The 12356-nt window shown below is 41.5% G+C and overlaps 1 protein-coding gene across 8 annotated transcripts in view; it reads left to right on the top strand.

Moving 5' to 3' along the window:
* The window catches only part of CASK (calcium/calmodulin dependent serine protein kinase), a 403174-nt gene that overhangs the window by 364832 nt on the left and 25986 nt on the right, over positions 1-12356 (top strand). For all 8 annotated transcript variants that reach the window (XM_030933848.1, XM_030933849.1, XM_030933847.1 and 5 more), the window contains one exon: positions 9865-9980. In XM_030933848.1, the coding sequence (XP_030789708.1) occupies positions 9865-9980 (116 nt within the window). The remainder of the gene's footprint in view (positions 1-9864; positions 9981-12356) is intronic.

Below are 12356 nucleotides of genomic sequence, written 5' to 3'. Positions count from 1 at the left end.
TTACCAGTGTCTAGAACTCCGAGTCCTCTGGAGGAATCCTGAGTGATGGCAGTGCAAAAAGCAGATTTGCTTCCTATTTCCCGTAATGATGGATGAGATTATTTGGATAAATCCTCTGGATGAAAAAAAAATGAAAAGTGCTGCAGAAAATATGTTTTTAAAATGACCTTGAAAACACTGAATAGCTGAAAAGGTATCAGGGGCCAGGCACGGTGACTCACACCTGTAATCCTAGCACTTCCGGACACTGAGGCGGGCGGATCACTTGAGGTCAGGAGTTGCGAAGATAGCCTGACCAACATGGTGAAACCCTGTCTATACTCGAAATATGAAAAAAAAAAAATTAGCCAGGTGTGATGGCAGGCACCTGTAATCCCAGCTACTTGGGAGGCTGAGGCAGGAGAATTGCTTGAGTCGAAGAAGCAGAGGTTGCAGTGAGCCGTGATTGTACCACTGCACACTAGCCTGGGCAACAGAGTGAGAGTCCGTCTCGGGGGAATAAAAAGAGGTATTGGGGAGCTCAGTGACCAATTTTTTTTTTTTTTTTTTTTGAGACGGAGTCTCGCCCTGTCGCCCAGGCTGCAGTGCAATGGCACAATCTCGGGTCACTGCAACCTCCACCTCCCAGGTTCAAACGATTCTCCTGCCTTAGCCTCCCGAGTAGCTGGGATTACAGGCACCCGCCACCACGTATTTTTAGTAGAGACAGGGTTTCACCATGTTGGCCAGCCTGGTCTTGAACTCCTGACCTCATGATCCGCCCGCCTCGGCCTCCCAAAGTGCTGGGATTACAGACGTGAGCCACCGCAGCAGGCCTCAGTGACCAATTTTTATATGAAAGCCTTTAATCAGAATGATAAGTGGAATATCAGAGTTACCACATGGCCCATTTTGCAAACAGGGCATTTGTCATTACTGAACACTTCTGTGCCAGAGAGCCAAGGTTAAGATCTAAGGCCAGTACAAGTTGGGGAATCTGTTAGTAGACACTCCTCATTGTTAGGAATGCAAAAGGCAATCCCCCCAGGCTAAAAGGAGACAGCTAAGCATGCCCTTATTTCCCTTCAACACCGGAAGACTATAGAGAAAGCTGCCTTGTCACTGAGCAAAGCAAAAGATGAGGAAATTGGGAACAAACTTCCCCTGAAAAAATTGCGGCCACCAGTCCACCTTGAATGGATTTGCACCCAGGTACACATAGCCTGGGGCAGCCAGGGGAGCTGAAGCCATGTACTTGATTTGAAGTTTCCCCTTCCTTTACTAATAATTTCAGATGTATAGTGTAAACAAAAAGAAAGTCTCTGAAGGCAAACACTTTTTTTTCTTTTTTTTTTTTTGAGACAGAGTCTCGCTTTGTGGCCCAGGCTAGAGCACAGTGGCGTGATTTCGGCTCACTGCAAGCTCCGCCTCCCGGGTTCACGTGAAGGCAAACACTTTTATCCTAATCCCCGCTAACTTCATCCTATCTGCCTGACATAAACTTTTTCCAGGGCAGTAGCCAGCAAGTCAAAATTATCAGGCACACAAGGAAACAAGTAAGACGCAACAAAAATGACAGATAGTAGAAACAATTCCAAACCTACTGCATGTATTGGAATTAAGAGACAAAGATTTTTAAAATCAGCTTACCAGGTTGGCTGGTTTGTTTTTGAGACAAGGTCTTGTGCTATCACCCAGGCTGGAGTGCAGTGGCATGATCACAGCTCACTGCAGCCTCGACCTCCTGGACCCAAGCAATCCACCCACCTCAGCCTTCCCAGTACCTGGGACAACAGGCGCGCACCACCACACCCAGCTAATTTTTTTCTTTTTCTTTTTCTTTTTTTTGTAGAGATGAGGTCTCACTATGTTGCCCAAGCTGATCTCCAACTCCTAGGCTCAAGTGATCCTTCCACCTTAGCCTCCCAAAGTGCTGGGATTATAAGCATGAGCTACCACGCCTAGCCCAGGTTTTTACAAATCATTAATAAGCTTATAAAATATCTTCAGGGAGCGGAAAAAATTTCTAATGACATAGCAGATTTTAAAAAGAACCAAAAGAACATCCAGGGGAAAACATCCTGTAACAAAATGAAAATCTCAGTGGTCACACCTATTAGAATGGCTAAAATTTTTTTTGAAGTTTCATCAGTAGGTAAATAGATCAATAAATTGTGATATATCCATACAATGGAATGCCATTCAGCAATAAAAAGGACCAAACTATTGATATCTGCAGCAATATGGATGAAACACAAGATCATTATGCTGAGTGAAGGAAGCCAGGCAAAAAAGAGAACATGCTATATGATTCCATTTACATAAACTTCTGGAAAATGCAAATTTATCTATAATGACAGTTGCCTAGGGATGGGGTGGAGGGAGGGAGGAATTACAGAGGAGCATGAGGAAATTCTGGGGGTAATGAATATGTTTTTCTTTTTTTGGAGATGGAGTCTCATCCCGTCGCCCAGGCTGGAGTGCAGTGGCGCAATCTCAGCTCACTGTAACCTCTGCCTCCCCGGTTCAAGTGATCCTCCTGCCTCAGCCTCCCGAGTAGCTGGGACTACAGGCACCTGCCACCACGCCTGGCTAGTTTTTTGTATTTTTAGTAGAGACAGGGTTTCACCGTGTTGGCCAGGCTGGTCTCGAGCTCCTGACCTCAAGTGATCTGCCTGCCTCGGCCTCCCAAAGTGCTAGGATTACAGGCGTGAGCCACCATGCCCAGCCATTTTTATTTTTTATTTATTTTTTATTCTTCTAAAGTCAAAGTATTTCTCTGTCTCCCAGGCTGGAGCGCGGTGGTGCAATCTTGGCTCCTTGCAGCCTGGAACTTCTGGACTCAAGCGATCCTCCTGTCTCAGCCTCCCAAGTAGCTGGGATTACAGGTGCCCGCCACCACACCCAGCTAACTTTTTAATTTTCAGTAGAGATGAGGTCTCACTATGTTGGTCAGGCTGGTCTTGAACTCCTGACCTCAGGTGATCTGCCCACCTCGACCTCCTAAAGTGTTGGGATTATGGGTGTGAGCCACTGCACCTGGCTATGAATATGTTTTTCTTGATTGTAGTGATAGTTTCATGGGATGTATACAGATATCAAAACTGATAAATTTGTATGCTTTAAATATGTTCAATATATTGCCAAAAAACTGAACTGTTAAAGTTGCAAAATATAGAGAGAGAGAAAGGGATTCTAACTGGGATGATAAGAAAGAGGCCCACTGGGCAGTGTGTACCCCAAGACCTGAGTAAGCTATTCCTGGCAGAAGAGAAAGATCAGTTTTCCTTTGCTTAGAAACTGAATTGACCTCTGGGATGTCGGTGGGCATGCAATGCTAACAAGAAAGATTTGAAACAATTTTATCAGCCAGACCCCCAAAACTTTGTTCAAATGTGTTGCTACCAAGTCACATTCTTCACATTTTCTAGATGAGAAATCAGTTTTTTTGGACCCAAATGCCTTACTCTAGGCACATCAATCTAGTCCTTCAATATATTTTAGCTCCCGGGCTCTGTCATCCCTCCCCTTGTCTTGCCTACAAGATCCTGATCTAAGCCATCAATAAATTGTTAAGCATGTGTTTGAAATTTCTTTCCAGATTGACCTTAACCCTAACACCGTTTCCATGCACTTACTGAGCTAAAAGAGATAATGTTTATTTCCGGAGTGTCTGGTAAAAATCAATTTCATTCCTCTGTCATCACACCACATGAGACAATACCACAAATTTTTCCTGGGAACGTGTATTTTTATGTTTTAAGCTTGAAAACATTTATTATAAGATACTCTCTACATTGTAACATAAGCTTCACAAGGTCACGATTTTGTGCCTTAACCTGTCAAAAAATTCCTCAATTCTGTTTGTTTCCAAAGATCTTATGCCTTTCAGTTCTGACTAATAGCACATACTGACTTGCACCAGAAGAATTCCCAAAGCAAGCCTTCATCAGCCTCCTCTGTATGCCACATAGGTAATATATGAAGATAGACTTTGATACTATTACTGAGAGTTCACAGTATTTTCCAATAAATGTCTTTCCCCCCAACCAAAAATAAATACATAAAAACTCAGTGAACAAGAGTGGGTAAGAGACATGAAGCCGGGCGCAGTGGCTCAAGCCTGTAATCCCAGCACTTTGGGAGGCCGAGACGGGCGGATCACGAGGTCAGGAGATCGAGACCATCCTGGCTAACACGGTGAAACCCTGTCTCTACTAAAAATACAAAAAACTAGCCGGGCGAGGTGGCGGGCGCCTGTAGTCCCAGCTACTCGGGAGGCTGAGGCAGGAGAATGGCATAAACCCGGGAGGCGGAGCTTGCAGTGAGCTGAGATCCGGCCACTGCACTCCAGCCCGGGCGACAGAGCCAGACTCCGTCTCAAAAAAAAAAGAGACATGGAAGGCAGCCTCCTTAAGAAAATAGAAAATAACACTTCCCAAATCATTTTATGATGTCAACGTTACCCTGATACCAAAATTCAGTAAAGGCAGTTCAAGAAAAGGAAACTACATACCAGTATGTGTCATGAACACAGAAGTAAAACTCCTCAGCAAAATATTAGCAAATTGAATCCAGCAATATATTAAAAAGATGATATATTATGAGCCAGTGGAGTTTGTACTGGGAATGCATGACTGGTTCAGCATTTCTAAACCCATCAGCCGATCCACTAGATTAACAGACTAAAGAAGAAAATCCACATAGTCATATCAATAGATGCAGAAAAAGCATTTGGTAAAATTCAAAACCCAATCAGATTAAAAGTCTCATAAACTGTGAATTGAGGGGAACTTAACCTGATGAAGGACATGTATAGCAAACCTACAACTAACATTACTAGAAAGGAAAAAAATTTGCAGATACGATTCTGTGTGTAGAATTCAAAGGAATCTGTAGACAATTAGAATTAGTAAGCAAGGTTTAGAAAGTTTGCTGATATAAAATCAATATACGAAAACCAATTCTATTTACAAGCCACAAACAGAAAATAAAACTTTTATTTTTTTTTTTTTTGGAATTTTTTTTTTTTTTTAAGTAGAGACGGGGTTTCACCGTGTTAGCCAGGATGGTCTTGATCTCCTGACCTCGCGATCCGCCCATCTTGGCTTCCCAAAGTGCTGGGATTACAGGCTTGAGCCACCGCGCCTGGCCAGAAAATAAAACTTTTAAAGGGTACCATACATAACACCACTTGCAACATGATAATATTATAAAATGTTCTTGCACACACACAAAACAAAACTGGATCTGATTAGGCCTCTAGATTTTATTACCTATTTGCAGGAAATACAAAGGACAGAGAGACATACTAAAGATGCCACAGGTACACAGCCAGAGAAATCCAGACTCTACAGAAACTAAAGGACAAACAACCAGTTTCTACAACAAACAAATTGTAAGAAAAGAAAGAGGAGGGAGAGGGAACCTATAGATTTTAAAGGGATTTCAGAAGAAAACTGTATTCTTGGATTTGTTCCAAAATAATCTAGGATAAGGTGGTATAAATGACATAAGGCCAGGTGCAGTGGCTCACGTTTGTAATCCAGCACTTTGGGAGGACGAGACAGGTGGATCACCTGAGGTCAGGAGTTCGAGACCAGTCTGGCCGACATGGTGAAACCCCATCTCTACTAAAAATACCAAAACATTTGCCGGGCATGGTGGCGGGTGGCTGTAATTGCAGCTACTTGGAAGGCCGAGACAGGAGAATCGCTGGAACCCGGGAGGTGGAGGTTGCAGTGAGCCGAGATCATGCCACTGCACTCCAACCTGGGCAACGAAGTGAGACTCTGTCTCAAAAATAAATAAATAAATAATAATAAAAAAAAAACTATGACTAATAATTGTCAAAGCTGGGTTGTAGATAGCTGGGTTTCATTACACTATATCCTTGTATGTGTCTGAAATTTTTAGTATTACAAAGTGTTTCTTAAAATACCATTTACAAAGCCTTTGTTAAAAAATGGCCGGGCGTGGTGACTCACACCTGTAATCCCTGCACTTTGGGAGGCCGAGGTGGGCGGATCACTTGAGACCAGGAGTTCAAGACCAGCCTGGCCAACATGGCGAAACCCCATCTCTACTAAAAGAAAAAAAATATATACAACAATTAGCTGGGTGTAGTGGTGCACACCTGTAGTCCCAGCTACTCAAGAGGCTGAGGCATGAGAATATGTCAAGCCTGGAAGGTGGAGATTGCAGTGAGCCAAAATTGCGCCACTGCACTCCAGTCTGGGCGACAGAGACTCTGTCTCAAAAAATAAAATAACCTAGGAATAAATCTAACAAAGATGTCAAGACATTTACAGAATAAATTATAAAATGTATTGAGACCAGGTACAATGGCTCATGCCTGTAATCCCAGCACTTTTGGAGGCCAAAACAGGCAGATTACTGGAGCCCAGAAGTTTGAGACTGTCCTGAGTAACAGAGCAAGATCCGGTCTCTACAAAAATACAAAAATTAGGCCAGGCCCGGTGGCTCACACCTGTAATCTCAGCACTTTGGGAGGCCGAGGCAGGCGGATCACCTGAGGTCAGGAGTTTGAGACCAGCCTGGCCAATGTGGCGAATCCCCATCTCTACTAAAAATACAAAAATTAGCTGGGCGTGGTGGCGGGCACATGTAATCCCAGCTACTTGGGAGGCTGAGGCAGGGAGAATCACTTGAACCTGGGAGGACGGAGGTTGCAGTGAGCTGAGATCATGCCACTACACTCCATCCTGGGCGACAGAGCGACACTCTGTCTCAAGAAAAAAAAAAAAAATTAGGTGGCATGCACCTGTAGTCTGCTACTTAGGAACCTGAAGCGGAAGGATCGCTTGCACCCAGGAAGTCAAGGTGACAGTGAGCCAAGATTGTACCACCGCACTCCAGCCTGGGCGACAGAGCAAGACTCCGTCTCAGGGGGAAAAAACAACAACAACAACAAATACATATATATATATGTATATAAAAACATTTAAAAAGATATAAGTAAATGGAGAGACATACTGTGTTCAAGGACCGGAAGACTCAGTATTATAGAGATGTCTATTCCTCCTAGATAGATTTCATAGATAAGATGCAATCCCAACAGTTTTGAAATTGACAAGCTAATTTTAAAGTCTACATGGAAATGCACAAGGTCAGGAATAGCCAAGATGCTCTTGAAGAACAAGGAAGGAAGTCTTGCTCTACCAGATACCAAGACTTGTTATAAAGCTATAGTAAACAAGATAATAAGGTATGGGTTTAGAGATGCTCAAATAGACCAGAAAGGAATAGAGAACCTGAAAACACTCCCATACATAAATGGACACTTGATGTGCATAGCAATGAGGAATGGACAGGCTTTTCAATAATGTGGGACGATTGGGTATCCATTAGGAAGAAAAAAGGAATTGGACCCCTCCTTTATACCATAAGCAAAAATCAGTTCTAGGCCGGGCACAGTGACTCACATCTGTAATCCCAGCACTTTGGGAGGCCAGGACAGGTGGATCGCACGAAGTCAGGAGTTCAAGACCAGCCTGATCAACATGGTGAAATCCCATCTCTACTAAAAAAATACAAAAATTAGCCAGGCATGGTGGCACACGCCTGTAATCCCACCTACTCAGGAGGCTGAGGCATGAGAATCGCTTGAACCTAGGAAGCAGAGGTTACAGTGAGCCGAGATTGCACCACTGCACTCCAGCCTGGGCATCACAAGAAGACTCTGTCTCAAAAACAAACAGGAAAAACAGCAGTACTAGTACACTAATACCTGAAATGTAAAAGACAAAACTATAAACTTTGAGAAGGTAATATAGGAGAATATCTTCTGGGACAAGGAAGGATTTCTTTTTATTTTTATTTATTTTTCTAAAGTCAGGGTCCCTGTCTCCCAGGCTGGAGTGCAGTGGTGTAGTCTTGGCTGACTGCAGCTTGGAACTCCTGTACTCAAGTGATCCTGCTTCAGCCTCCCTAGTAGGTGGGACTATAGGCACATAACATCACACCAGCAATTTTTTTTTTTTTTTTTTTTTTGTAGAGATAGGGTCTTGCTATGTTGCTCAGGCTGGTCTTAAACTCCTGGCCTCAAGTGAGCCTCCCTCCTTGGCCTCCCAAAGTGTTGGGAAATCCCCTGCTAAGAATTTCATTTTTGGTTTTGTTTACACAAGGTCTCGCTCAGTTGCCCAGGCTAGAGTGCACTGGCATGATCTCAAATCACTGCAACCTCCACCTCTCAGGCTCAAGTAATTCTCCTGTCTCAGCATCTGGAGTAGCTGGGACTACAGGCACATGCCACCGCACCCGGCTAATTTTTGTATTTTTGGTAGAGATGGGGTTTCGCCATGTTGCCCAGGCTGGTGTGAACTCCTGAGCTCAGGTGATCCACCTGCCTCAGCCTCCCAGAGTGCTGGGATTACAGGCATGAGCCATTGCACCTGGCTGAGGATTTCTTAAGATATCAAAAATACTTCCCATTAAAGAAAAGACTGATAAATTTGACTAAATGAAAACTAATAAGTTATGCTCATCAAATGATACCATAAAGAAAACAAAAAGGCAAGCCACAGAGTAGAAGAAGATATCTGCAACACATATATTAATAACTAACAAAAGCAAAATATCCAGACTATATAAAGAATTTCTACAAATCTATGAGGAAAAGACAACTGAATAGAAGAATGGTCAAAAGACTTGAACAGACACTTTACAAAAGAGGAAATTCAGTAGCCAATAAACATGAAAAAATGATCAATCTTACTAATGAGTGAAACGTAAACTAAAATGTAAATTAAAAACACAATGGTATTCCATTATTCATCCACCATGATGGCTAAAGTTAAAGATGGATAATACCAAGTGTTGCCAACGAAGTGGAACAGTAGGAATGTTCATACACTGCTGATGGGAATGTAAATCAGTACAATGTCATTGGAAAGTAACTTGCCATTTACAATAGCACCATATGGCATTCCGATCGTGATTTTGGATCTTATATGTGAGTCACTTGGGGACCCTTGGTTAGCCCCCATGAACAAAATCATTAAGAGAGCAAAGTCTTCTGTGGCAGTATCCTGAAAAGCAAGTATTTGCTTAGACTGAACCTAAAAGAGCAACTTTTTAACATCATCTTTGTTTATGTTACCAATGCTGGATATTATAGATCAAAATTATAATTTCCTGATTGTGGTTATAACTGTGAATTTAATCAGAACACACTTTTTGTATCTTATATTAGAATCTCCATGTAGCAGTAGTACCATTTATTAAGCATATACTGTGTGCCTGGTGTGCTAGGGACATTATTTACATTATTTGTTCTAAATCTTTACAACAGCCATCCAAAAGGCTCCAAGAGTGCAGATAGAATATTCTGGCTAAGATCATGAGCTGTGGTGCCAGACCTTCCCCACTCTTTCACTTATTAGCTGTGTAATTTGGGACAAATTGCTTAACCTTTCATTCCTTCAATCCCCTCATCTGTAAAATGGTGATGCAATTCCCTGTGTTGTTAGAAAGATTAAAGGAGTTAATACATGTAAAGTTCCTAGAAAAGTTTCTAACATTAACTGCTCAGTACCAGCTAACAAGTGACAACGCCAGAATTCAAACCAGGCCTGTGTTGAAACATTCTACTGTGTCTCATGGCCACATGTTTAGGCATCTAATCTGTGTTGTCAGTATACGTTCAAGGAATACCATGCCATTTTAATATAAGCCTATATTTTAAAAACATTTCTAGGAAATTGTCATGAAAACCAAAGAATAGCCTTTGTCCAAATTTTTTGAAAGATTAGGATGAGTATGGTTATGCTGTTTTATGTAAATTCTTCAAATGAATGACTCTTCTATTTTATCAACCAGAACTATAAATTCATTTTATTTTATTTTTATTTTTGTGTGTGCTAGGCGAGTAGCTTGCATTGCCATGGAGAAGACCAAACAGGAGCAGCAGGCCAGCTGTACTTGGTTTGGCAAGAAAAAGAAGCAGTACAAAGATAAATATTTGGCAAAGCACAATGCAGGTAGGGAAAAGCACGACTGTTACTGAGGCTGGGTTAAGCATCTCCAAGACCTAAAGAGATGTAATATTTTAATTCAGTCTTCAGTGTTCTCTATCCAAAAAATTCTACCATATGAGATCTTCATCAACTTTCAAAACCTTTAAGAAACCCCTACCTCCAATTAATATGTTGGTTATTTGCTAGATATTTTACAGAGCTATACTTTATAGAACAAAAATGTTATTTTGAAATAGTATCCTCTGGAATGAAAAGAATCCAACACGTTAAGTCCTCCCCTGAGAAATGAAAGCCTGAGAGTTTGCTGAGTAGCCAGAATTCTTATCTCCTTGGCTGGGATTGGTCTTGATCAGATCTCCTCCCCTCTGGCTCCTGCCTGGCCCTTGGGCGTGGCCCTGTGATAAACATCTAAGGTTAGAGGTGTGCTCTTATCAGAGAACTGTGCCACAAATGGTTCTGTGGTTGGTTTGAAAGAGTACAAATGACATGGACACTAACTTGGTTTTGTCCATTTCTGTGAGTAGTCTTCTTCCCTCATGATATTTCCAAGCTCCCACAAGAGCAAGAATCTTGGCCTTCCCTTTATAGTATGTATGTTTGCCCATATGGAAGTTTGTATTCAACTTAAGTCAAAATGTTCACTTGTCTTGTTAAAAACAGAAATTAATACCAAAAAGGCATGATCTGTTGTTGCAATAGAATATCCAGAAGATTCGCAGGGTGCAACTTAAGCTAAAGAAAATGCATAGTGATATACAGGAGTGCTAACATAAGAAGTTATTTTCAATAACTTCTTAATATGACTCCTTTTATAAGGAACTTTTTCTGAGGAATTGAAAGTCCTGACTGGCATTAGGTTAGTTCCCAAGGTTTCAGAAATAGCTCCAAAAATTAGAAATGTGGCCAAAAAAATCAAGTGAATCCAGTCATGCATACCCAGATTGATGGCATAATGTTTCTGACAAGTATGAAATGCATTTTTCTATGTAAATGTTATAACGTACTCTGAATTGTTCATTTCTCAATCAGAAATTAAAAGTAAACATTTCAAACTGCTATATAATGTGGAATGAATGTGAGTGGCCACATGGGTTAAGTTTAAACGGCTCAGTTAAATAAGGAATCATTCCCTTCTCGTTAGTTACATTGTACCACATTTTTATTTCCAAAAACAGTATAATTTCTGATTATGTGCTACTACAGAGCAGCAGTTTCATAATGGCTTTTTTGGTTTTATAAAGGGAAGAAATAGTTAAAGCAGACTAGTTACACAAAATGTAGCAACTATTAAGTAAATGCTCAAGTATACTATTTGAAGAAATGCACTGCAGAGCCAGTCACGGTGGTGGTGCCTGTAATCCCAGCTACTTAGGAGGCTGAGGCAGGAAGATTGCCTGAGCCCAGGAGTTTGAGGCCAGCCTGGGCAACATAGCAATACCCTGTCTATACAAAATAAAAATGAAATAAATAGAAATGCACAGCGGTATCAGCAGAATGTTGCTTCACACAAAACGTCAGTGGTTATTACCAAGTCTCCTTAGTTGCCCTTATTTCTGTCAGCTTCTAACAGTCTAACACAATCTAATAGGCTGACAAGGAGATGTGTTGACATGTAAATTGAGAAATGTATGCATCTTACCTTGTAATTTTTGCAACAGTGTTAAATGATACATAGATATAGATGGCATTGAAAGTAACTTACACCTAGAAAAGCGAAGAAATGGCTGGTTCAGGCTGTCAGTTCATCATTAGATTTATGCTGTACTAATAGAGGGTATGTAAACATGAGTATTCAGTTTGCCAGTATTCTTTAATTCAGCTCTGAGGAAAGTAAGAAATTAATTCATTGAAAAACTAGAATTCTCTAAATACTGTCAAAGAATCAATTTAATCATTCATTTAAGAATTTTGCCAGAGAATCAACATCCAATCTGGCAGCCAGTGTTTTCACTCTTGTGTGTGTGTGTGTGTGTGTGTGTGTGTGTGTGTGTGTGTGTGTGTTTACTTTTTCCACTCTTTTGCCACCAGGGCATCACTGGTCTTCTTCCATTGTTCCCATTCTCTGATTCCCGTTTGGTGGTGCACAGTGGTCCTGCAAACACGCCTGTAAGCTTAATAGGCAGCTGGAGATAGGACCAGGAATTAGCACACCTGAGTGTGCAATTTGGGCAAATCACTTCGCTCCTTCGGGCCTTGAAATGAGGGAATTAAGTTAGTCAATCAAGGATATCTTTTCTAATTCTAAAGATCAGTGGGTCTCAGGTTCTTTCATCACTGGGCCTGGCAAATGGCACTCATTCAATGAAGCCAAGTATTCTTGTACTGTCTATCTCAGGCTTTTGCTCTCTGGTAGACGTTGCCTATCCAAGTTGAAAGCTA

The sequence above is a fragment of the Rhinopithecus roxellana genome, chromosome 7, assembly GCF_007565055.1.
Source record: "Rhinopithecus roxellana isolate Shanxi Qingling chromosome 7, ASM756505v1, whole genome shotgun sequence".
NCBI lineage: Eukaryota > Metazoa > Chordata > Mammalia > Primates > Cercopithecidae > Rhinopithecus > Rhinopithecus roxellana.
The sequence above is the reverse complement of the archived record's forward strand: the minus strand, read 5'-3'. Positions and strand labels throughout refer to the sequence as shown.